The sequence below is a fragment of the Candoia aspera genome, chromosome 1 (genome assembly GCF_035149785.1).
Source record: "Candoia aspera isolate rCanAsp1 chromosome 1, rCanAsp1.hap2, whole genome shotgun sequence".
NCBI classification, from domain to species: domain Eukaryota; kingdom Metazoa; phylum Chordata; class Lepidosauria; order Squamata; family Boidae; genus Candoia; species Candoia aspera.
This window is the reverse complement of record NC_086153.1, coordinates 280,743,170-280,770,654: the sequence shown is the minus strand read 5'-3', so window position 1 is coordinate 280,770,654 and position 27,485 is coordinate 280,743,170. Positions and strand designations below refer to the sequence as shown.

Sequence of the window (27,485 nt, the reverse complement as noted above, 5' to 3'; positions counted from 1 at the left end):
TATTCTTCCCTCTAAAAGATTTCAGTTTGTTTTTCAATTGAATTGTACAGCTTGTATGTTTTATTAAAGTTGGAAAAAATTCTGAAGTGATTTATCTTGGTCTGATTTTTTTACATCTCAAAAACCTGGCATTTTAACAGGGGTGTGTAGACTTTTTATACTGTATGTGTACCTTCAAGTCAGTGTTGACTCCTGGAGACTGCCTGGATGAGTCCCTGCAGTTTTCTTGGCAAGGTTTCAAAAGTGGTTTGCCATTGCCTCCTTCCTAGGGCTGAGAGTGACTGGCCCAAGGTCACCCAGCTGGCTTCATGCCTCAGGCAGGACTAGAACTCAAAGTCTCCCAGTTTCTAGCCTGATGCCTTAACCACTACACCAAACTGGCTCTCAATTAAGGTAACAGATTGCCAAAGATTCATACTTTACTTTGAAATGCTCCCCACCATCTCTGTGTGGCTTTTTTAAACGAACACATTAATCTTTAGGGATTTCAGGGACGAAAATCGCATTGCCTACTCCCATCTTCTATTATGTTTAGGACTGCTAACATTACAATCACCTTTCAGTGTTAAGTTTTTACTTAATCTATATGTAGTGGTAGCAGCTTCTATTTCCTCTGCATGGGAGTTACTATGGAAAGGCCTAACATACTTTGAAAATAGGATTGAAGGATTTGCTCCTCACCCAGATCAATATTCTATACATTCTGGGGGTGGCATGGGGCTTGGGGTTATCAAGACTAGAATAGCCATTCCTTATTAAAGTTGAAAGTAATTTCCCTTAAATACTTAACAGAGGAAAACTGTTAGCCTGCTCTTTTAGAAAGGAAATTAGACATAAATTACACAACCAAAGCTAAATCTTTTCTTCACGCCTGAAAGACTTATCTTCCAACCAACCAGATCTCAAGCCATTGTGGAGACTAACTCCTATGTGGCTAGTCACAGCTCCCAGGATCTCATCGGTTGTTACACTGCATTTGCTGGCAATAAATACGCAGCCGGAGTAAACCGGGGAACCACAAAAATGCTTTAGAGCTCCCGACTTCAATCCTCACAATACTAACTCTGTACTGTAACGAGAAAGACACAGTAAGAGAAAGTATGTCATGACATTAGGAGCCAAGCAACAAGCCCAATATAATAACGGGGTGAAAGCCGACTTGACCAGCATATAAGGGAACTATAAGGGAACTATAACCAGCACTCTGCTCGGAACTCTGTAGTTTTCGGGGAGAAGGGTGAGAGCCGCCTGCGCTGACCTCGGAATGGAGCTAGCGGGCGAAAACGACAGACGGCCCGAAGTGGGAACCTCTCCCTCTGCGCAGACGCAATGCTGGGGGGGTGGGGTGGTTTGTGCTGCGCGGCGGCGGGGCGGGAAGTGGGAGGAGAAGCTTGGGATGATAAGGAGGGGGCGTCGCGCGTTCTGTCAGTTGCAATCGCGGGAGCTCGTGCGACGTTTGTGCAGCTGATTGGTTCCACCGCCGGCTCTAGGCCAAGCGACTGGTGCTTTCCTGACGGGTCGTGAAGCGGCTGCGATGGGCTCTCGGGCTTCTACGCTGCTTAGGGACGAGGAGATTGAGGAGATCAAGAAGGAGACGGGCTGTGAGTACCGATAAAAGCCATTAGTGGCTGCGGCGCCAGCTGTGGCGTGCTGACCTTCGCCTTTCGGACTCTGGCTAGGCGAATTTGCTTTCTGTCGTGGGTGAATATCTTTCACCGCTCCGACACGAGCGAGGCAAACGAGCTCTTCCGTGTTTTCGCCTCCTCAGACGAAGGGGGCTGGATTTAGTGAGGAGGCGCTGTGATTTATCCCTGTCATGACCGTCACACCGCTTAAAGCCCTTCCACGGGACTCTGGGTCACCTTGGCTAATGCGGGACCACCAGATCTCTCTCCCGCTCCCCAGCTTGCGCGCTTTGCTCAACAAGGGTCAGTATCGGTTGTCCGTGACGGCGCGACCCAAAGCATCCAAAAGCCTGACTCCTCGGAGCTATGTATCAACGAAATGTCTTCGTATGCCTTATATCCGGTCACAGGACACCGAGAGAGCTTGGCATTTGGGGAAATAACCCTATTTTGCAACACTTAGGAGACAGCTAGGTGGCCACGTTAAAGTATATCCCACAGTGTTTGATTCGGCAGAAAACTTACGCTGACAGGAAATTAGCGGCTTTGATGGTCCAGCCCTATTTTGCTTTAGTGATAAGGCTGGTAAATGGGGCTGCCCTTACCATTTTAATCTGGGACAAGTTAAGGAAACCAATTGGTGGATTCTTCTTGCTTCATTTCCTGTCCTATCAGGTGTCACCTGCCTGTGGGAGAAACAATCACCAATCACTTTCCTTAATAGGGAGAGGAGAAGGATTGCGCAAGTATAGATGGGTGCTTTGAACAGTAAGTTTCACCACATATTAAGTTGCCCAAGTACTGGGTCCTAGGCATGGGAGTATCTTGAGCCTGTAAAGTTTCAGTCAAACTCTTCCTAAACATGAGCCTTTTGAAAGAGCACTAAACCTGTGTCCAAAAATAACCTGGTTGGCAGGTCACAGGTGCAGAGGAGAGGCTCTCAGCAAAGCAGGAGGGAATTCTTCTGATGCTCCTGCTCAGAACAGTTTCTCCTCTGCACCTCTGGCTTATCATCAGACAATTTCTAAAGATGGGACACTGAAAGATCACGCCAAGAGATTGGAGACAGAACAGACAGCATAAGAATTAAGTTTGGTATTGCTCAGGAAAAGATTATAGGCAGCATAAGAAGGAGAGAAGGTTATATATGTGGGAATTGTGTGAGGATGGCCTGGAAGCCAAAGACAAATTGATATTAAAAGAAAAAGAGAAATATTGTGAGAAAAGAAAAGGATCTCACACATGCCCTGCATAAAGGTGCTGTGGTGATTTTGTAAATCAGGCATTTCCAACAAGTTAAGGTGGGCAAAGGGGAAGAGAAGAGTGGCCAATGAGAACATAAACAGCCACCAATCTCCATTTGTGATTCTTTGGATTCCTGGGCTTGGCTCAGAGCAACAGGAAAAAAAGGCTCCTTATCCCAGAGCAAATAAGGGAAAGATCTGATACAATAATAGTAACATAAAAGAGTGCTGCAGCAGGTTGGTAACATGGTGCTTCCATATTCTTCTTTCCTTTTGATGTGATGTGCCTAGATCTCAGAAGGGGCTGGAAAATAGGAAGCTGCTGAGAAAATGCCAGACCTTCCCACTCTTCCACCCTCCCCATATAGAGATTGTGGTGATACAGCAACAACAAAAAAGTTGTAATTAAAATGACTTTCTATGCAGCACAGACATTGTGTTCTCAAGAGAATGCAAGTTCTGTTTTGTGTCCTTTCAAAGAGGATTAAACTTGTGTATATAAGGATCCTCTGTGAGGTCTCACAAATGCTTTGGAAAGAATCTGTCAGATATCACATGTGCAGATGCCTCTGCAGAAGTCAGGTGTCCAGTCTCTTTGCAAGCCAAAATGGCAATAGAGGGCAGTACCCAGTGACTAAAGGAGAGGGGGCAAGCCTGCAGCAGGCCTAGGTAACCAATAAGAACTGGGCAGATCTTACCTTTTGACAATGTCATCAAGCACATTGTCTCTGAAGTGTGCCAGATTGTGCCCATAGCAAAAATTGGCTTGGGGAAAGGCAGAAAACACAATTTTAAATTTGGAATAGCTAAATATGACCTTAAGCTGCCTCAGCTGTGGACTGGGGATGAGAGGAAGACAATATCATGAGGACACAGCAGATAATTTTTTTTAACCAGGACATGTTTGTGCTGTGGTAAGGAGGACATGAGGATGAGCCCTTCATTGTACAGAAGCCAAGCTATGTGTATTTGGGCACCCCTTTCTACTATGAAAAAACAGTTTTCACTTGGAGCCAAAGGGTATGTTGCTTTTTGTTCAACAAAAGAAAGTTTTTCTTGATTAGGTGTTTTATTTTCAAATTCTTTATTATGTTATTAGAGCAAGTATAGCAGTCGGTTTACTGACCTGATCATTTTAGAATAATGGGATACAATGCAGTCTTGGGAACAATTCTAGAAGGTTTTTAAAATTTTACTGTTTTGTTTTTTTCCATACAATAGTAGCCTATTTAAAATACATAGATACCTATGAGCATAGCTGTAAATCATTTTCCCTTTGCTGAATTACTGTCACCTGAAGATTTTTAATTGTTCAAGAACCATATGTCAGTGCCCATTTGCCTGCAACATTTGGATAAGTATTCTAAGGTTATTATTTTAACTTATTGTATAGGATTTTTATGCTGCTTGATATAACCATTGAGAAACCTTTTTAGAATATTTCCGTGTAGTGGCTGGTAGTGATAATGGAGTATCCTGGGAGGAAAATAATGCACTGTACTCTTATTCATTGATTCATTAGTTAATCATTCAGAATAGATTCTGCTTCTTCTTACTGTTTTGTGAATATTTTAACCTTTGTTAAGAGCATTATTTGTTATTGTCATATCCTGATCTTTTAAAAATGATGAATAAGTGTAGAGCTGCCTCTGCAAAATCAATATTTATATGAAGTGTTTTTTATTAGATTGCATGCAATATTGTAATAACTTATAACCAAGTCTAACAGAGTAATTCTGTGGGTACCTACTCAGAAGTAAATACCATAACATTTAATTGGATTTCAGTCATACCACAACAGTATATTAATCCTACATATTCTTTACTTTCTGCTTCTGTTTCTCCTCCATAAATTTTATCAAGTACTTTAGTGTAGGAACCTCTATTTTTTTATATGTGTAAAACACATGCATGCTGGTGGCATGTTATTTATACATAGTATAATTTATCCTTGACATGTGCTGGAGTAATTAAAGCACAATTGGCAAAAAATATAATTTGGTATTGTTGCCTCTACTTGCCCTCCCCTAATTGTATGAGTGCCATGAGAGATTTTAGCTTAGTTTCAATAATTTAATATACCTTCAATCTGAAACATGAAGCTTTTATCTTATGAAGATGAATAGCCTGATAACACTGTAATTTTCTTTTTACAATTAAGGAGTTGAAACAAAAAGAACAAGTTGCCCAGGGCCTCCTAATGGTTCTGTGGAAGAGTTGGATCCTAATGTGGATTGTCTGTTATCAAAAGGAGTAGGATCCATTAGGCAATGTTATCTTAGAGTAGAGGAAAAACAGGTTAGATAGGCTGAAGCTAGTTATAGATGTTCAGTGTTTTGTGCATGAGTGTGTGTTTGGTCTGACACAGTTCTATGTTAGAGAAACCAAGCTAATGCTTTGATTAAGTAACACAAGAACCACCATACTGAATCAGACAAAGGTCTGTTTAATCCAGATTTTTATTCCACAGTGGCTCACTGGATACCTACAAGTCCACTTGCAAGACATTAGTGCTGTACCATTTCCTACTTGTATTCCTCAACTGTTGAAGTCTCTCAACAATTAAGTGAAATACTACCTTGGTTATTAAATATCAATGATGATAGCTAATTTATAGACACTGAGTAGTATAGGGTTTCTTTGCTATAAAGATTAGAACTCAAAGTGATGAATTTTTAAGTCAATAGTGTCCTTGTATAATAAAGACTGAAAGTAAGCGGTGAAGATGTTTTACTGTTACCAGCCTCTGTGTGGATAGTGAGGTATATAAACAGGGAAGATTTTCAGTTACTGTACTTAGGAGATCAAAAACAATTAGAATCAATATGTAACACTTTGGTGTTTGTTGAAGCAGACAGATCTATTGCTTAATTAATAATGGGATAGGTTAGGACTAATTTTTTCAGGGATTTCTGTATGGAGTCAGTTTGTATAGCAACAGTTGATCTTGTTTGAAAACAACTACTTAGACTCTACCATTCCATTTTTTAGTCTTCATTTCTGCCTCACCTGCTCTCACAAACCAATTTTTCCTCCTCCTCACTCCTCTTCTGAAGCAACTCTCAGAGACTCATTGCAATAGGCGTTGTTGGGATAAAGTACTCCAAACAATCTCATTAGGGTACAAAAGTTCACAGAAGACATTCAAATTTCTTAGTTAAGAAGCTGAACTTCCTGGTGGTGCAGGTTATAAGTCTGTGAACAATTAACTGCTTCTATGCTTAGGATCCCTTTTTCCAATTCTTAACTAAAGCAAAAAGTTAAAAATATACTAAATAGTTTCCAAGAATTACTTTATGTAAGCAACTACTTTAGTTACCATATGGATAATGTATCAGTACAGATAAATTAACAGTAAGGTAAGGAAACATTGTGAAGTTGGATTTTCAAAAGATTTTACAAAGTAACTGTTATTTAAAAATTAAGATGAAGAAATAATAGATTAGCAGTTTTCACAATCACGGGAAATGATCAGTAAGATCCCTCTAGAAACTATAGGAGCTGAGATACTGTTTTTTCATTAACAATCTGAAACTAGGGATTGGATAAGTAATGAGATACAGGTGATTGACTAGGGATCTTGGCATTATGGTTGATAGCTGACTGATCAGTACTATTACGTTAAAAAATAACTAATTCCATATTTAAAGTCATTAGGAAAGGAATTATTTATGTTATGGAATCCAAGGTTAAAGATTATGGTTTAGGACAGGAGTTCATCACACAGTGCTTATAGGGTGATTATTATGGTAATAAAATTGGAGGAAGGAGTACTAAGTTGTCAGCTCACTAAGTTAGATCAGGTTAAGAAACCAATGGTATGGGACCCAGAAGATGTGCCTTTTTGGCTGTGGCTCCCACTCTCTGGAACATCACTCCTCCCAAGGTGAGGTTAGCCCTATCCCTGCCAGCCTTATGGAAAGCCCTTAAAATGTGGGTTTTCCAACAACCTTGGGAAGCCTGTGAGGTGTTTAGGTGACTGTTATTCTCCACAATTTTATGTTTTTATTTTTTAATCTACAGTATGTTTAATTGTTTTAATGGTTGTTATATTGTTTTCATTGTTGTTGTTGGTTATATGCCACCCAGAGTCACATTCAGTGAGGTGGGTGGCTATATAACTTTGCTAAATAAAATAAAATAAAATAAAATGCCATATGGGTCAGGACTACTTTTATTGTAACAGCTACAGTAACTGAAACTTGCAAGTCTGATTGGGCTCCCCCTTCCCTCACTTTATCTTCGTGTCAATTAGGGAGGGACCTGCCTGGAACATTTACTCAAACTTATTTCTTGCCCTGGGCTCAGGCCCCTCTTACCTAGCTGTTGCCTTGGTAGTGGCTCTTCTTCCTGTCCTTTAAGGCCGTTCTCTATTCCTTCTACATATGTACATCTCTTTGACCTCCTAGAAGAAAGGTGTGATATAAAACTAAAATTAAGTTAATTATAATTACTGAAGTATTTCATGCAGTATTTAGTCAAACTTTGGAAGTCAGCACAGAACATACCGCTGGTTTTAAAAGGTGATTAGGAAATCCGTAGAGGATAGGACAATGTCATGATGGAAATATATTGCCTCCAGGATCAGAAACAATATCTTGGTACAAGTTACTTGGGAATATGAGTGGAAGGTGTTGTGTTTATGTCTTGTGGATTTCCCATAAGCACCCTTTTGGTCACTTTTACATCTTTAAAACTGTCATTCTGGAATTGTCAGGACCTCTGCTATTTAAAATAAAGAACCCAGATAATCATTTAACAGGTATCTAAGCTGCCAGTTCCTGGAAATCATGATTTAGTTAATGTAAGAGCTGCTCCTGTTGATTTAGCACAGGCAGTCTGCAAAGATATGCACATTAACTCTTTATTGTCATGTATCTATGTAGATGGCATTGGTTTTTCAAATTGGCACATAATGATTGCCTACTTGCTTTATGTTATGCATAGATATTTTGAATTCTAAAAAAATATGTTTTGATTAAGACAGAATAGAGAAGAAGATGAATGGAGTGTTCATGGAATGAATATAATATTATTCCTTTAGGAAAAGAATCGTTTGAATCTATCACATGTTTTTATGATACACAGAATAGAACATTAAATAGTTGACTGTTATATGCATAATACATAATTTGATGTCAGTTGTGTGTGTGAGAGGTGAAAGGTCCCCTGTGCAAGCACCGAGTCATGTCTGACCCTTTGGGGGGATGCCGCTTTCACAACGTTTTCTTGGCAGACTATAGCAGCATCCCCCCAAAGGGTCAGACATGCCACTTTCGCAACGTTTTCTTGCCATTGCCTTCCCCAGTCACTACCTTCCCCAGCAAGCTGGGTACTCATTTTACCGACCTCAGAAGGATGGAAGGCTGAGTCAACCTGAGCCGGCTACCCAAGAATCCAGCTTCTGCTGGGATTGAACTGGGTTCATGGGGAGAGTTTCGGTTGCAATACTGCTGCCTACCACTCTGCGCCACATGAGGCTTTTTTTGATGTCAGTTACCTCTTCTCTGATAATTTAGATTAGAGAATCATTGTCAGAATAGTACCTTGGATGGAGGTTCAGAGGAAAGAGAACTAATCTAACTATAAATGGTATGAGGATTATATTAATACCCAGTAGTGTGATCAAGAGGCCCTTCGACTAAGAGTGAAAGATTCGTGTGAAGTGAAAAACCAGTATAAGCCACATGTCCCAGACAGAGTGACTTCCTCTATCTCTAGCAGAGCAAATTGCTTTAAATGCCAGTTGCCTAAAGGTAGCCTTGGAGAGACACCAAAAAGATGGAATGAAGCTGAGTGAGGAGAAGGAGGAGCAAATATATTCTGCAATTCTACATTTAAAATCTAAAGTGTATATTGATTTTAACTTTATACACACACACACCTGACAGTTTTCTTTTCCTCCATGCTACCACAGTGTACTATCAAAATCTAAGGTACCCAACCCGAGGAAAGGATTTTAAAGATGTGCAAGGACTGCAGAAGATAGGAGAAAGTCCTGTTGTTCTGGTATATCAGCTTGATAGGTAGTTCCCACCCAGGGCTTTATGGTTAAGGTCCCCTTCTCTTTGTAGGTTAAAGCACTTTCTTAATTTCTAAAATAAGTGAATAGCATTCAGCTTGTTGAAGAATTGTTTCTTCACCATAATTTTCTTTATAAACAATGTTTATGCATAGCAAAGAACATCATTTCCTTTCCTGGCAGCAGAAATTGATTTAAGGAAAGGCTACAGTCCTTTTGTGTAAGCTGCCTGAAAGAAAGTAATGTGGTATGCCTCAAGATATTCAATAGAGTTCCGTTTATAAGGAATAGAAATAAGCCAAAGGAGCCATTCCCAAGTAGCAAACCTTCAGTCAGATCAATATAGCAGCCAAGGAAGGACGAATATATTTTGAATGTGTTTTTCTGAAAAAGGAGAATGAAGCAAATACTAGGAAATCATAGAACTTGCAAACTGTCCAGATAATCATGCCTTCAGAACGTGATTGCATACATATTTTTAAGGTAACATCTGGCATTTATTAACTTTCAATGCTATAGATAACAGAAAGTTTATCTTCTGCAAGAGCAATTTTTAGATTCTTTGAAATTAAGAATGTTGCAAAATCCAGGTTTTGAATTCCTGTGAGATAATTCTTTATTGGATTAATTGTTGTTGGTATTCTGTTTAATTTAAGTCTTACTTCTTTTTTTCCCAGTTTCTCATAGTCAGATTACTCGTCTATACAGTCGGTTTACCAGCCTGGACAAAGGAGAGAATGGCACTCTAAGGTATGTACTCTTAATCAACTATTCTCTTAACTTTCCATTTATGCAAATGGTCTTTGCCATTTTCCCCCAAATTCTTCTCCCAGGTTCAGATTTTCTCCATTACGATCTATCCCTAACCTGGTCTTCAGGTTTTCCAACCTCACACCCATCACCACTATAACAGAATCCATCTTCCTTGCTGCTGCTCTTTTTCCTTCCACCTTTCCCAGTATTAGAGCCTTCTCCAGAGAACTAGGTCTTTGTATAATGTGTCCAAATTGAACCTGTTATTTGTGCCTCAAGTGATTTGTTCAGTGATCCATTTGTTTGTTTTCTTGGCTGTCTGTGGTATTCTCCATCACCAATGTTCAAAAGCATCAGTACTCTTTCTATCCTGCTTCTTCAAAGTCCAACGTTTCACTTCCATAAAGTTTCACAGGGAATACCATTGTTTGCAGTATTCTAGTCTTTATAGGTATAGACACATCACAGCATCTGAATAGCTTTTCCAAGGCCTTCATGGTTGCTCTACCAAGTGCTACTTTGCAGTGTATTTCTTGACTGCTTGTTCCTTTACTGTTGATTACTTGAAATATGAGGTACATTTTACATAGAACTATACTTAATATTTACTTCAGATGCTTTTACCTTACTGTCAGCAAAACCATTTAGGCTGAAACAGATTAACTAAACAGCTATTTCAAAAGAAAACTTAATCTACTGATTGGAACAAGAAAATTCCTATTTTTTGTGAAATGTTCTGCATCAAATCTTCTCTGAATGCCTCATTTCCTCCTCCTCCTTGCCCCACAACTAACATTCTAAAATAGCTTGCATATTTAAAAGGTATTTGTATTCTTAATACACACAGCCTGTAGACAACAAGGGACTTTATTTATGGTAAAATCTAGGAGTAAGGAAATCTCCATAGACATTTACAAACAGAAAGATCTTCATTTCCTGAAAATTATGTAGAGGAAAGGCAAAAACAATGTTTTAATTTGGCCTGGGAGGTGCAATGGGTCTCAGAGGTGCAATGATATCTCATGCCACTGAATTGCCAATCTTAGGCTTAATTTTTTGTGGACTAAAGTCTACTGTATCATAGTGAAATCTGCTAGTTTAAACATGAGATATCCTAATATTTGTGTTATATATGGAGTTCAGAATTGCTAATGTAGTGGTTAATGTTCAAATCCTGCTTCACTATGCAGCTTTATAGGCAACTCAAGGAAAATGATGAATACAGAATGGCTGCCATTATTTTATTTATTTATTTATCCAATTTGTCCCCGCCCATCTCCCCTCATCAGGGGACTCTGGGCAGTTTAATGTGATTAAGCCTCCAAGAGCCAAACAATTATGTCTGAGAGAACTGAAGGAACTTGCAGGTGTCATCTTAAAACCCCTTTCATGATCTTAGAGAAATCATGGAGGATGGGAATACTGCCAGAGGACTGAAGAATGGCAAATGTTTTTCCTATCTTTAAAAGGGGGCGGGGGAGAGGACCTGGGTAACTATAGACTAATTAACTTGACACTGATACTAGACAAAACTCTGGATTGGATTATTAAGCAGTTTGTGAACATTTAGAGAAGGCTGAATTCCTTGGGAGTAGTCAGCAAATTCTGCAAACTGTTTTTGATAAAGTGATCCATTTAGTTGACCACAGAAAAGTAATGGCCATAGTGTACCTTGACTTCAGTAAGCATTCTAAAACTATCCCATGAGATCCTGATAGAGCGGATGGAAAAATATGTGCTAAAATGTGTTAGCACAGTAGATCTGCATCAAGATCTATGTTAAGGGGGATCTTGCTGGGTTCTTCCTATTATTCCAGCTTGTCAGAATGATCCCAAATCTGATGCTGTCCTCGGAGATATTTGTTATTTTTCCCTGTCTTTCTGTCATCTGCAGTTTTGATAATCATATTTTCAAATCCCTTATCCAGGTCACTTACAAAAATATGAACAGCACAACAGAACCCTGTGGTATGGGGTTTTCCACAGCTTAACTGATACACACTTTTTGGATATGATTATTCAGCAAGCTCTATCCACCAAATGATAGCATTGTCTTGCTCACATTTTGCCATATTTGCTATTAGAATCTTATGGAAGTCTTTGAATTTGCAGAAGTCAAGATACACTGTGTCCACCACATTGGCACCATTTGCATAGTCAGTTCTCTGTCTTCCTGGGCCATGTCTGACAAGAAAAAATGAAAGAAACAGTACCTGTGTCCCAGCTCCTTCACCCTCTTGCCCAGCACTTCATATTCTCTTGTACTGTCTTTGGGGCTGCATCTGGCTTCTCATTTGTTTCCCTATAGATGAGTAGAAAGGGATATTTGTCAGTGTGCTTAAAGAGTCTTGGGACTTTCCATCACAACCCAAGAAGCCATCACATCTCTCTTAATAGACTGTCCAACCAACAGATTGGTTATAGAGAATGAGGGTTAGATAATTTCTGAAATAAATTTAAATTCTTCAAAACTCTGAACTTTGGATGTATGTGGGTTTGTTGGCTGTGCCTTACATCTCCATATTTTTTTTAAACTGCTACCATTGCTAAGACTCAAAAGGGAAACAGTTTTTAATATAATAATTTTCCATAATTATTCCATAAACATATTACAGCATAAATGTAGCCACATTTTTAAATGCCAGTTTAGATAAGATCAATCGAGTACAAAATTTCAGCTATTGTACTATGTGATTATTTTATTCAAAATGTTTGTGAGGTGATCATGTTTACAAATGAATACCATTTCAATATAAATAAATAATAAAATATGGTGGCTTTACATAATTTACTTAAGCGCAGCTTCGTGTTGTGTACCAGTTATGCCCCTTCCTGGATCGGGAGGCCCTTCGAATGGTCACTCATGCCCTTGTTATCTCCCAGATTGACTACTGCAATGCGCTGTACATGGGGCTTGAAGAGTATCCGGAAGCTTCAGCTGGTCCAGAATGCAGCCGTGCGGGCTATTTGTGGCGCCCCTATGAGGGCGCATATAACACCGTTGCTTCTCGAGCTGCATTGGGTACCAGTTTGCTTCCGGGTCCAATTCAAGGTGTTGGTTATTACCTTTAAAGCCCTACATGGCATGGGGCCAGGCTACCTGAGGGACCACCTCTTCCCTGTTACGTCAACCTGTCCCACCCAATCATGCAGAGAGGGCATGTTGCAGACCCCGTCAGTAAGAGAATTCCATCTGGCGGGGTCCAGGAGGCGGGCCTTCTCTGCAGTAGCACCTGCCCTTCGGAACATCTTGCCCCTGGAGGCGAGGCTAGCCCATCACTCCTGGCCTTTTGGAGAAACATGAAGACCTGGCTCTGCCACCTGGCCTGGGGCAGGGAAGGGAAGAATTATTCCTGGGGTTGGCTAGTGCCTTGAAGTACCCCTCCCACATGAAGACTGAATAAGACTCAGCCATCTGGACTTTACTTTTATTTATATTATTAATATATAATTTTATAAGGGATTTTATATATTTATTGTTTTATTGAGTATTTTGTTGTAAACCTCCCAGAGTCCCTCTAGTGAGAGGAGATGGGCAGTGACAAATTTGATGAATAAATAAATAAGTAAAATTTACTTTAAGGAAAAATTCTGCTGACATATCCAAGTAGTTTTCGTAGTATCAGCACGGAAGTTATTTGCCATTGCTTTGTTCTAAAACAGAGTTTCTCAACCTCAGCATTTTTAAAATGCGTGGACTTCAGCTCCCAGAATTCCCTAGCCATTATGTTGGCTTGGGAATTCTGGGAGTTGAAGTCCACACATCAGAAAGTTGCTGAGGTTGAGAAACACTGTTCTAGAATATTTTTCCAGTCTAGCCTACAATTACGTTATTTCCTAGTATTCTTTCCAAGTATAAATCTGCTCAGACTAGCTTAGCCAATGCTGCCACCTAAGTGGGGTTTTTTTATATGTATTACTGTACACTGATTATTTTAATGTATTATTAACTCTATTTAATTTTATGTATTTATATTAAATTATGTAAATAACAGTGTCTCTATCATACTAATTGCTCAAGGTTAGCTATTTAGTTAACCAGGTTGTTCCATACAGAGCTATGGAAAGATGTGGCATAATGTACACTTTTCCTATGAAAAACAATAGTTATATCTGGTTGTGCTGAAAATGTTATTCTGTACTCTAGCTTAATCAATTGAGTGTTTTTATCACAATATCTCATAGTCTTTTAGGTCAAGAGATAATTGATAATTTTTCTATTTTTACAAATTATTGGTTATGTAAAGTCTGGAAGAGATCCTTGATGTAACCTATAAAGAAGCTTACTATTTAATATTTGGACTGAAAATAATAGTTCATAATGACCATGATTTTAGTTTTTACTAATTCAGATGTGTATATGCCAAGTAATATACATGAAAACAAAATTTTGGATCTGGCATCCTCTGTAGCAGTTATTAGAATGTAGTCCTGTGTGGTGCACCATTCTGATGAATGCAAGTTACTGTTTGTAGATAAATTTTATGATGAAATATTTTTGTGATGTTCATTGGAATAAATGTTACTTTCTTTTGCCAAATGATGGACCAATCATTATCTGAATTCTTATGACCCTGATCTCATACTTCTTTCATTCCATTAAGTGAGGTAAGGCAGTACGTTGCAGAAGCTTATATAAAAAGCTTATATAAGTTCCATTTGGAACTTTGCATATGAGTTGAATGTGTTAAGTGCAGTAGCACTTCCAGTTTATCTTTAAGATTGCATTTATTACTAATCCTTATTATATTACTATTTTAATACTTAAAATGGTGCTGGCTTTGAAATATTTTATGTGTAGTATGTATTGGGAAATGGTTTATTAAAGGAGATACTTGTCTATTATTTATCTATTTCTTCAGCATTCTTTTCCATGAAATATCTAATTTAAACTACCACACTTTTTTTTGCTTCTCCATTCTGATTACAATAGATAGTATATATCTCTTTTCCTTCTACCTGAAGAAATTTCTATTTGTCTTGTGACTAGGGACAAGTGTCATGAACTACCACACTTTTTTTTGCTTCTCCATTCTGATTACAATAGATAGTATATATCTCTTTTCCTTCTACCTGAAGAAATTTCTATTTGTCTTGTGACTAGGGACAAGTCTGCACCAGCTTGGTTTTGCCCATTATGTTACTGAAAATAGCTATAGACTGGTACAGTAAGCATCTCTTCATGTTTCCTGGCATTATCCCTAATTTCTGCTTTTCTCCCTGTTTGGTTTGGAAGAATGTATTATTTACTTAATTATAAAAGCAATATAGAAAAAATTTGCACAATCCCATCCAGCCACTGTAGACATCTAGTTGATTTCTCTATGAATGTCTCTGAAGTTAGATAGAAATCTTGTTGCCATGCACAACTATGACATGTTTCTATCCCTGCTTTTTTTTTCCTTCAGTCCCCACATGCTTATTTTACACACTGCAATTGGGAAGTTTGTATGTGACTTCATGGTTGTAGCAGTATTCAGTATTTTTGCTTTATTCATTCTGTGGCCACACTTTTCAGAAAGTACAGCATATATGTAAAAAAAAAGCAAAGCATGGTGATAATAATACCAGAACAATGAATGCTGGCCTGAAATAAAAACACATCTTTTTCTAATCGCATATTAGGGTAGATCAATCTGTTGATTGATACCTCTGCAAATAAAGTAAGAACGGAATGTTCAGATTTAGTCTGGCAGGCTGGTTTGTTAAATGTATGGTGTATGATCTATCCTGAATGATAGCAATCCAACCTAAATTTGCAAGAGTGTTTCAAAAGACACTTGTGCTTGAATAGACCGTACCTGATAGTGTTGCTGTGCCGTACGAGCAGAGGAAGCAAACATTTCCTGTAAATTCCAGCCTAAACCAGCGCAAGGAGATTTAACTGAAATGAGACTTGCATTCCAATATCCATTTACTTTTACGGCTTGTGCAGATTTTTCAGTTAACGTTCCTGGTGAATAATATTCCCCTCATGAGTAAAATGGTGTGTTTAAAGGTGACTGACAATGACAAAAATAGATTTTTTTGAAGTGTAGTTAAAATGAGGTTAATGTTCAACCAAAAGCTCAGCCGTAAAACATAGAATACAGAGACAGATGTCCTCTGTTAAAATCTTAAAAGCTGAATCTGAGCAAAAAGGGATAAAGAATTAGTAGAGGAGTTTAGGTTCTAATATTTTGCATTATATATTATAATATATAATAATATACTGTATAATACATTAGGTTCTAATATTTTTGTAATGTTTTTGTGTCTTTAATTTTGTAAGCTGCCCAAAGTCACATGGGTGACATGGGTGGCTGGATAAATTGAACAAATAAATAAAATGAAATTAGTTACTTTTGCACAGGTAAATATGGTTGAAAGAGTGGGATTCAGATTGCTAGAGATGTGCTATGGGAAATTCTTATACAGTGACATTCCAGTTTAAATTTCCATTCATAAATCCACTGGGAGAACATTCAGATCAAAGGGAAGCCTTAATATTTTCTAGAATAGCCGCAAAACCTATCTGGCTAGTATTTAGTGGCCACTGTTAAACAAATCCATCAACTTTATTCATGTAAGTATGTATGTATGACTTTTATTTTGGGATAGGATTCAGGATGTAGTACTTTGGATTCCTAGACTAAAAGGTGCTTTAGAGCACACAAAGGCACTCATGTAGACATGTGGACTCCACGTGGGAGTCCTTAAAGCAATAATGTCTTTTCCTAAATCATGATGCTGCTTTTTGCGGCTGCAGCAACAGCCCAGGAAAAAATCCTTTTTGGTTTAAGGAGTTGGAGGGAGGTGTGCCCTTTGAAATGCCTTTCTGCATTCACATCCAAAGCCCTGCACGGCCTTATTGGACAGAAGTAAAAAAAGGATTCTTAAAATAATGCTCTCGCTTTCCTTAGTGATAGGGAAAGTAGCACTTGACTTGGACTTTTAATGTACATAATAATTGAGTTATTAGGTTGCAATCTTTCATTAGCAAGCCTTCATATAACAGTGTACAACACTGGGAAATGATACTGTTGGTCAAACTGCAGATTTTTTTTTTCTCTTTCAAGTGCACTCAGATTTGAACGGGTGATTTTCTCTGTGATTCTAAATGGTATAATCTTTAAAATTGTATAATAAAAATATAACAATATAATTGCAGAACTATACATTATAAGAGACTAGAATACTGTAGATTACCTTTAGGGTCTTGGCACCTTTGAAAAACATTTTGATAAAGAGAGCTTTCTTTTTCATAGAACAATTTTGGGCAGATGTAGCTAGTGCAAAAAGCTCTATAAACAAAGACCTGAAGCTTTTAAAAATGGTAGCAAAGTTGAAGCAAAGGTAACTGAGCATGCTGAGTTTTGCTTAATGCACTCTTGGCTCTTACTGAAAAGTGTTAGGGAGGTTACACTTTTTGTGGCATTTGAATGAAAAAGAAAGATTAAGAGCGGATATGGGGCTCAAAACAAAGATGTAGATAAGTGATTGGGTACCAAAGAGTGTAGCAACATGAAAGTTAATTTAAAAATGACCATCTGGCACTTCTTTGAAGATCAGTCTTCTGGTAAGCTTTCCTTGTAGTTTTATTTTAGCAGAAATTGCTCGTGTTTAATATAGATTTACTACTTGGTTAAAAATGTATTTTTTATTTGATAGTGAGCTAATGGGAAAGCTAAAAGATTCCAAATTAAAGAAAATACCCTGTTACTCAGTTCAGAGTCACAACAGCACAAATACATAGGTATTTTATCAAACTTGGCTCAGTATTTCATGATTCCACAGCACTGATTATTAACATGTAATGCTATAAACACTATACATATACCAGATTAAATGGATACTTTAATTACCTCTGTTAAGAGCTGACATTCATTTATTTGTTATTGTAGCCGTGAAGACTTTCAACGCATTCCAGAACTTGCTATTAACCCACTGGGGGATAGGATTATCAATGCCTTTTTTCCAGAAGGGTAAGTTCTATGATGTGTTGTCTGAGTTATATTCTAGTAGCATTCTCGCTGAATAAATCTAGATGGATATTCTTAAATTCTAATCTGTGAGATTTCAAATTAAAGACTTGATTTAAGATTATCCGGATAAACTTAGAATCAATAGTGGCTTTAATCTTCAATTGCTACCAATTGCATATACTCAAAAAAGCATATGCAAAAAAGTACCTCTGATACTTGAGGTTTCTATTAAGATTCTAACTTGTAGAATACAATTACAGTAGCATTTGTAAAATGTAGCATTTTTGTAGCATTTTGTCACTGTTTGATAATATATTGTTGCACTATAAGACTTCCCTGTGTTCCCTAAAAAACTATTCCAGAGAGTTAGGGAGATATTTTGGAACAGCTTTTGAGGATCCATGTGGCAGGCTGCAGAGAAGGAAACATGTAGCTGGAAGATGAAACCCTGACTGCTTGCTAACTGAGACTATCCTCCTGATTTAGAGAGAGGGAGAAAGAGATTTGCTATGGCAATTCAATATTGTTTGGTTGAACAAGAGCTTTCCTTTAATTTCTAGCAACTGAAAAGGAAACTAGAATATTACAGAATAATGTTACACAAAAAATAGCAGCAATTCATTGTTCATACTTATTTGAAGCATTTGTTAAAATAATGTAACAATCAGGATTGTATGTGTGTAGAGAAGATCAAGTGAATTTCCGTGGATTCATGAGGACTTTGGCCCACTTCCGACCCATTGAGGATAATGAAAAAAGCAGAGACCAGAATGGGCCAGAACCTCTTAACAGCCGGAGCAACAAATTGCACTGTAAGACATTTTTAATGGTACATCTATTCACCCTAACTGCATTGTTTGTATTCTACTTCATGGTGTTTCATTTTAAGATTTGCCCCCCTTTCTTTAAAGTTGACTCCAAGTCTTACAGAAGTAAAAGTTAAACTTATTCTTATCTCCATTATGACAAAACAATATCTATAGTTCTGATGTTTATTTGAGTTTACATGTTACTATTGTAATATTTTTATTTGATACTGGAAATTAATGGATCTAAAGAGAGTAAGTATGCCTCCTTCCTGACACTATTTATACCTTCTCTCCCAGTGTTTACCTCCATTTCTTACTTCAAAAATAATCCCAAATTTGCACTGTCTGTGCAAAAGTCTCCAACCACAGGCTCATAACTGAAAAAGGCAAACACAAAGCTATAAGGAATTGGCAAAAAATAGGAAACTCTGTGTTAACCTGGGATATAGTAAAAGAGGAGAGGAAAGTATACTAACCAAAATCTATAACTTTATCAGAACTTTTACTGGTCCAGACATAATGGAAAGAGGATTACAAAGGAACTGGGCTCTTGTGTAAATATTCTGATTATTGGGCTGACCTTTTACTATTAGAAATACAGTAGATCTACAAACTTCTCCCTCCTAAGTTGTCTTACCTTGACCTTCTCCTATTTTGAGTACTGAACAGGTGGTCCTTGGTTAACAACAGTAATTGGGACCGGAATTACATCACAAAGCAATGTGGTCATAAAGCACGATGTCACATGACTGCATCACTTAGCGACAGCAATCCCGGCAGTCCCAGTTGCCATTGTTAACTGAATCCCACCCAGTCATTAGGCAAGGACCCACCCCAATCCAAGCCATTCCCAGCTTGGTCCCTCCCATCCCCGAGCCTCAGTAAGTTCAGGGACTGCCTCCTCTTCAACTCCCCCCACCTCTGCCCTTTCGCCCACGCTGCACTCCCCTGTCTCTGCCAGCCCTGCTGGCCGGTGCTCTGCTAGCCCTGCCACCCCCAGCTGACCTTCACTGCTGCCTTCCTCCTGCTACTGATGAGCTGTGCCTGGCCTGGCCCTTCGTGAGGCAGCTGCTGGCTGCGCAAGGCCTTCCCGAGGCTGAGCGCGCCCTTGTCTAAATCGCATGCAGCCTTCTCGTGAGGCTTTGGAAGGTTTCAAAGCCACATGCGATTTGGACAAAGGCATACATGGCCTTGGGAAGAAGGCCTGGTGCGAGCAGCAGCTGCCTTGCAAAGGGCCATGGCAGGCAGATCTCATCAGCAGTGGGAGGAAAAAGAGAGCAAAGGTCAGCTGGGGGCAGCAGGGCAAGTACAGCGCAGGGCCGGCAGAGACAGCGGAATGCAGGGTGGCCAAAAGGGCAGAGGTAGCGGGGAGATAGGTGGGTGAGGGATTTTGAAGCACCCCTGCAGTCATAAGGGTGGGTGGGCTGCCAAGCACCTGAATTTTGATTGTGTGTGACTCTGGGGGCGCTGCATCGGCTGTAACTTTGAGGGCTGAGCGCAACTACAATTTGTTCAGCACCGCCATAACTTTGAACAGTCCCTGAACAAATGATTGTTAACCAAGGACTACCTGTACCTTATTGCTGTACTCACATGAACTCCCTCCCTCTATTCTGGCTGCATCTTTGTGCCTAGATCCATTAAAAGTTGCTTGTTCTTACCTTCAGAGATTGCCAATACCTTGTCCTCCTTCCACAGTTCCTGCTTAACAATTCTGATTTTTCAGCCCTGGCAGTTTTGGACAGTACTCGCTGATATGATTCTGCTGTTTGTCCTCTATTGCCTTTTATTAAGTCACTTTGCTTTTTCTTATTTTATGGAAATATATCTTCAAAATCCCTATTTACCATGATATCTTTGGCACCGTTACCTAGTGCCCATACTCCACTGCAGAAATCCAAACCCTTTTTGGGCTCACGGTCATGGAAATGTGAGAAACTGTCGTGTTGCACAAATTAGTTGTCGTGGGGCATGGCGTCTTAAAGAAAACAAGTAACTTTCCAAGAAAGTAAATGCAAAACAGAAAGTTAGGCCTGAGCCCCTATCTCCAGTGAGGCTAAGAGATAATCTATTACTTTTTATTTCTTCTTTTCTCTCATACCCATAGCAATTCTTGCCCTCCTCTGTTTCTTTCTAAATTCATAACACTTCTCATGCTTACATGATAAATTTCACTGAATGTAGGAAGATTTAATTCTGATATAATTCTGACATCAAACGTAACATTTCTTTTATCCCATTCACTAGCATCTGTCCCTTTCTCTAGCATGACATATCCCAGACCAAAAGGAAAGAAGCAGTCTATCCCATCTCTCTCACAATTTTTCCTAGCGCTTAGATATTCTCCTCTGGAACTGCTCAGTACTGCTTCTACCACCAGAGCTGTAAACCAGGAAATAAAAGGTGGTGCTAGAGCAGATAGGGAGGGAGAATAAGCATGCTGGGAGGGCAGAGGAACAGGAAGGAAAACCTGTTCTTGAAATCAATTTCCAGCATACAACAATTTCTGTATTGCTCCATAACTTTAACTGGTTCCATGACTGTAAAAACATGGCATTTCAGAAAGGCATTTTGGGACAAGTAAGATGAAGCTCCCCCCAAATACTAATACGTTGGATCAATTGATTGTAATTATATTTATTTTTTTTAATCTTGTTATATTAATACTGTGAGCCACTCAGAGTTTCCAGAAATGGAGCCACATATAAGTGGTAATAATAAATAATAAATACTGATGGTTATAGTGATCATGTCCAATCTTTTTTTGGACATTTCTGGCTTTGGGCACCTATAGGGTAAGTGGAAATTTACATGATTTGTTGAAGAAAGTGGAAAGAGAAGCATTGTAGGTGCTGAAGACTATTTCAACAGATTCTTCTGTAGATCTAAGTTTTCCTGTAATATAATCTGTTATTAAGCAAATTAAGTGTATATAACAGGCATAATCAGACATTACCCTGAATCCAAAACAAACCACATTGTGGCTTAGTGCATTGTGCGAATCCTGTCCCTGAGATTTGTATGCCATAGTGCATAGTTATGTGTGAGCCAAGCTGATTATGCTTATTCAGTAGACTATGGTTAAAGAGGCCATGCTTTACTGTATTCATGAATGCAATTTTTTTTTTTGCTTTTCCAAGTCTCCAACTTTTTACCAGGTTCGATTTGAGATTGTAAATTCTAAATTTGAATGCTGCTGTTATTATTAATTATTATTATCTCAGCAATTAGAAGCTTGGGATCTATAAAATGTGATATTTATGAATAGTCATTTCTACTATACAGTAAAGTTTCAGTAACAAACTTTTTGTAATATTCTTCAATAGACGGATATCAAACTATATAGTAAACAAATTGAAAACCATGTCAAAATTGCAGAGGTAATGGCTATTATCTATTTCATCAGAATAGATGAATGAACGTGCATTTATTAAACTTTTAATTTAGAATCCTAATTTATTCTAAAAGCTGAAGTCTTCCTTTGATTCCCACTTGAAGATTTATATAACCATTCTGTAAATGTATGTTTGTAACAAAAAGGTTTTATGCTGACATTTAACAATGTAAATTATGTATAAATTCTCATATTAGTGAACTATTGATCTATATTCATTATTGGTGGGGGTGGGGGGGTCGATGGGTTTTTTACACTGTGGATTTGAATTTTATAAGCTGCCCAGAGTCACTGTGTATAAGTTGGGCAGCCATATAAATTTATCAAGTAAATAAATAAATAGGGCTAGTTTACATATATGTAAGATGCATTAGCAATGCTGAAAGATTAAGAGAATGCCTTTACCTTATGACCTGTATATTGCTCTGAATCCTCAGTGTTTATGTGATATAGTTTGTATATGGCAGAAGTGGGAAAGATGCTAATCTCATTTCATTTCATTTTCTAGTTGCTTTTCGATTATATGACTTGGATAAAGATGATAAAATTTCTCGGGATGAACTGCTTCAGGTAGGGGACAATTGCATAATCTATAGATAACTTTAATCTGATTCAAGTTACTTTCTTATTTTATCCTTTAAAAAAGTTTTTGTGCCTTGTAAGTGATGATTTTTAAAGAATGAGATTGAATGGTAACTAAACAGAAAATATTTGCCAGCTGTACATTTCTGTAAATGTTTTTAAATGTGGTATTGCATATTATAGTAGAGCTAATGGGAGAAAAAGACACCATTTCATGTACATATAATAGCTGGGTTCTGTCCTACTGCTTGTTTCTGCAGGTATTCCTTCTCGCATTTCTACTCTGGTAAAGTCATGTTTATAATTTTGGCTTTGTAGTTCCCTGGGGTTTTGAACTTTTGTTTCATTTTTATGAAACTGTTCCTAAGATTTCACATAGCTGTTCTTAGGTGAAAGGCTTCTGCTAATTATTATTTGTGGATAAGGAACAGTCTTTGGGTGAAATCCATATCTCTATATTATAATGTGCCACCCTCCAGTTACTCTAACCCCCATCCGCTATAACTGACATGGTGAGTAATGAGGGATGCAAGTTGTCCACTTTGTCCATTGTGCCTACAGTAACTACTTTTGAAAATTGTGTCCAGACATTGGAAAATATATTTTATAAATATTATTTATTACTTTGATAGAAATTTCAAGGTAAGAATACCTCTTTAAATTACTTATCTTTGAAATACCAGATTCTCTTGATGGTATCAAATAGATGTGGGCTGATGTCCCTTCATCTAGAATGAGTATTCCACATTCTAGTTAAATCTACATATTTAAAAAGGTGGTAGGCAGCTTTCCAAGCAATGAGTTTGATAGACTCTTTTTTTATAGTTTGCATTTAAAACAAAATCTGATCTCTCATTTTCCTTGAACTTTTGCCCATTACAGGTCTTGCGGATGATGGTTGGTGTAAATATCTCTGATGAACAACTTGGTAGTATTGCTGATAGAACAATCCAGGAGGCTGATCAAGATGGTGACAGTGCAATCTCCTTTGCAGAGTTTGTTAAAGTTAGTGACAACTTTCAAAACAGTAAACTTGTATACTCAAGTGTTAGGGTATACCATGCCATTCTGTTTTATAACATTGAAAGAAAATTTTCATCTAAAGGTTGTCCAGATTGTTTTTTTTTCTTATATGTTTTTTAATTCTTGAAGGTCCACATTTATTTACTATTTACTTATTTTTATACACTTCCTATTTCCTATAACTCAAGGTGGATGACAATAACACAGCAAACAGAAAAGATATAAACATATAAAGAAATCATAGCTGCTAACTAAGGCATCTCTCTATACCAAGAACGTTTAATGTAGCAGTCTTTTTGAAAGTGATTTTAATTTGGTCAGTACTTAGATGGGATACTGACTATGAACTCTGGGTCCCCACCCATAGAGAGTGCTATCGGCAGAGACCATGGGCTCAGCCCTTCTCAGTCACTACCCCACTTCTTCAAAATAGAATTCCCTGAATGTTCAGGCCAGTCCTGACCCTCCTGAGCCTTCAAAAAGCAATGAAGACTTGTTTTTTTCCAGCTAGTCTTTGGGATCCAGTGTATGAAATAGACTCTTCTGTAGAGAGGTTGTATGAATTTGATGGGCTGTTCTTTGGCCTTTGTGGGTGTTTTGAAAATATGGGTTCTGTTTGATTTATGTTTCAGTTCTGTAGGTATGCGAGCCACATTAAGCCAGGTCTTAATTGCTTTTTGAAAGCTCAAAAGGGCCAGGAATGGGCTGATCTTTGGGGAAATGCTATTCCAAAGTAGCAGAGCAGTGACTGAGAAAGGCTGAGCCCACAGTCCCTGCAGCTTAATCTGAAACTGTGAAGTGTTGCCTATTGTCATTCCTCATAGCTATTCAAAAGGAAAGAAGACTTACCCCAAAGGGTCTTCCTTTGAAGTGGGACTGCCATTTTACATTTTCAAAACAGAGACAGAGGCTTTTGAAAGGGAGAAGCCTAGCTTCTGCCTCATTGAAAGAAAGGATTGAAGAAAAATGTATGGAATTCATGGAAAGGATGCTTCCTTTTTCTGTGAATCTGGGAGACTATTTCCATGAAAGGAAGAAGCCACAGCTTCTGCCTTACCGAGAATGAGTATTCTAGAAAAAAAATGGAAATCCATGGTTGGATAGCTTCTATCTGTGGATTCAAAGCATTTTTCTCAAGCCAGTGAGACAGCAGTGATAGGGGACAGTTTTTTCTCCTCTACTTCCTAATTACAAACATCCACCCTTTATGCTTGTAGGGCAATTGGGCTCCCTTCTCCTTCCCCTCTCCTCATTTCTAGCCATTTTTATTCTACAGGTAGTCCTTGTTTAATGACCACAATTGGGACTAGCAACTTGGTTGCTTAGAGAAGGGTATAGGAGTAAAAAAGAGAAATGGTGTGGGGGGGAGAGGGAGAGTGACATAAAGGAGTGTGGGTGTGTGACAGTGGATTATATATATGACAATGAGTGAGTGAAAGCAGCATATGCATGTGACACACTTGTGGACACTTACTGAAATTGGCTGCCATGGAGGGAGTATATTCACAAAATGGTTAGCCATTCTACCATGACAATCCATTTGTCAACGTCCATTTACCAGAACACAAGCTTCTGAAATGGCTTCCAACCACAACCTAGAATCTACTAGCACACTCTAAACCTCCCCAGTTAGATGGTAGAGGCTGGCATTTTACTCAATAACATACTAATTTCCCTTTTATTTTAATCTAGAAAGGGTTATGTGATATAGGAGCCACCCAGGGAGCTGTCTGTAGGCTTTGCTTACCTCTCCCTCTGACTGAGACTACTAAATACATAAATCTGGAGCATGAGAAACATTTCCAGTGAGAAAAATACAAGGATCCCTCTATAATAGCAAGACGAAACAAAATGAAATGAAACTGGAATATTCTAACTGTGTTTAACTATTCTCTTCTACAGGTTTTGGAGAAGGTGGATGTAGAACAAAAAATGAGCATTCGATTTCTTCACTGATGAATCGAGGCCAGTTTATGTTGTCCTCATATTTAAAGAATATAGTTTATTTTACTCACTTTTCTCCTGAGCATTGCTATTGGTGCATGTGAGGTGTGTCTCCAAATTTTCCCCAGTTTGTCCATCAACAAGAACATTCCTTCTGCATCAGAACAAAGGAACGTGGCTGCAGTGCAGCTTGGAAATGGAGCAATGACATGGCCTTTTCCTCAGTTCTTGAATTATTTCCTGACCATAAATTGATTTCTTCTCATGTACTGTAATCTGTACCATTTTACAAACTTCTAATGAAAAAGAGAAGAGAGCAAGTTCCACTGAAGAGATCAGAACTGTTCAGACAAAAACATCTGATTTGGTAGTATTGTATGTCATTCTGTTTGTCTTGCCAGAGTAGCAGAAACTGCCTCTCCTCCCTCCTTGATTTCATTTAAGTAGATGTTTGTCAGTCTCTTTAAATCTTTTTAAAGTAAGAATAACAAGGCCAATGGCTCGAATGGTTCTAGCCTCCCAAGTGTGTCAAATCTTATTAATTTGTCCACAGGAAAGTTGGACATCTGCCAAGAGTGTAATTTGCAACATGGTTCACTAGTGTAGACTGTTGAATAGAAAGCTTTATTGTTGTCCCTCTCTTAGCTGCTGCTTGTGAATGTATTCGGTCTGAAATACTTTCTTCCTTGTGCTTTTATTATTTGTTGTTCAGGAAATATTTGCAATACACTTCTACTGCATAACTGTAGTGAAAGTCATCTTTGTACTACTGTCTTTCTTCATAGTGATTATGCTGCATGAGCCCATTTGAATTTATGGCTTTCCAACATGCATGTCAAAGCCCAGAATTGAGAATTCAGCAGCAACACTACTGTTTGTGAGAAAACCTACTTTATTTTATGTACCTGTACAGATAGATTAAATAACATGTTTCCAAAATTTCAATGCAAATTCAGAGAATTAAAATGAACATAATACAATGAGCACAATACATAGAAGAACTCTCTAGGTAGGTTGTCTTTGCTATTAGTAAACCAATAGCACTAATTATCAAATACCTTGACTAAAGAAAATTAGTTATATACCTTTGCACAGTGTTTGCTAAATTCTAGTAAGAAGGACTGGTCAAGTGCTCCTGTCTCCTGTAATATCAAATGCATTTATATCTAATTTACCTAATCTTGCACAATTCACTGATCTTTCAGAAATGCACATATTTTACATCTTATGTTGCAAAGGGAAATTAATGCTTTTGCAGATCAATAATTTTAGTAATTATTGCTGTTATTCCAGGGAACAAGAATAACAGCAATTTCTTTCAAAGAACAGTATCTTGATTAATATAACACAATAATTTTATAAAGAAAACATAATACCAAGATATAAAATTTTATGGATGAAATGTTCAGATTTTCAAATAAGTTTTCTTCCATTGTCTGTGTACCTGTAATCCATGGTTGTGCCTTTTAAAATCTATTGTATTCATCAACAATCCATAAATAAAAATCTTAAACCTAGAGTCCACCTATTCCAAATGTAAGTAGCTGATTTTGAAGACAGAATATGTTATGTTGTTATTTGATTTTTAAAACACCTTTTTCTTATTTCAAGAGAATTTGAATATTTATCCTTTAAAAGAATCATCTTTTAAAAATGTAGAGAGGAAGGCTCTGATAGTCTGATGCAGCAATAGAATACAATGCCTTCTTAACAACTTAAGATCATCTTCATTTTAAAAGAACACTCAGCAGTGCATATGAATTTGAGTTCTATACTAGATTAGGGTATGTTTTTGTTATGTACCAACATCAATACCATTACCTTATTAATCAGTGTTACGGAAGTGAACACATTTGGGTTTATCTCCATTTCACAAGGTGTAAGGAAATTCAGAACAGAAAGAAGGGGGAAGGCTGAAATGTTATCTTAGAAATTCAGATTTCTTGGCATGGAAGAAGCCTTTTAAAGAAAAATGAGTGACTCTTGACTAATACATCTTTCACTACCATTATTGTAGTCCAATTTGTGTATAGGAGTTACAGTAACTTGCAGCAGAATGTTTTTAATTGAAAACATTTAGTGTCTAAAAGTGCATAAGTATTACAACTGATTTCAAGTAGTGTTA

General features: G+C 37.9%; 1 protein-coding gene across 1 annotated transcript; it reads left to right on the top strand.

Moving 5' to 3' along the window:
* Window positions 1-1,410: 1,410 nt before the first annotated feature.
* CHP1 (calcineurin like EF-hand protein 1) lies at window positions 1,411-26,879 on the top strand. Its single transcript, XM_063289922.1, has 7 exons — window positions 1,411-1,601; window positions 9,569-9,641; window positions 17,528-17,608; window positions 18,293-18,420; window positions 22,320-22,381; window positions 23,276-23,398; window positions 25,319-26,879. The coding sequence occupies exons 1-7, from the start codon at window positions 1,535-1,537 to the stop codon at window positions 25,370-25,372; spliced, it is 588 nt and encodes a 195-aa protein (XP_063145992.1). The 5' UTR covers window positions 1,411-1,534; the 3' UTR covers window positions 25,373-26,879.
* Window positions 26,880-27,485: the final 606 nt, after the last annotated feature.

Excerpts from the sequence above, each read along its gene's own strand:
- CHP1 (XM_063289922.1), top strand. The coding sequence starts at position 1,535 with ATGGGCTCTCGGGCTTCTACGCTGCTTAGGGACGAGGAGATTGAGGAG. Across the intron at positions 18,421-22,319 it reads CCGGAGCAACAAATTGCACT|TTGCTTTTCGATTATATGAC; the intron begins GTAAGACATTTT and ends TTCATTTTCTAG. Across the intron at positions 22,382-23,275 it reads CTCGGGATGAACTGCTTCAG|GTCTTGCGGATGATGGTTGG; the intron begins GTAGGGGACAAT and ends TGCCCATTACAG.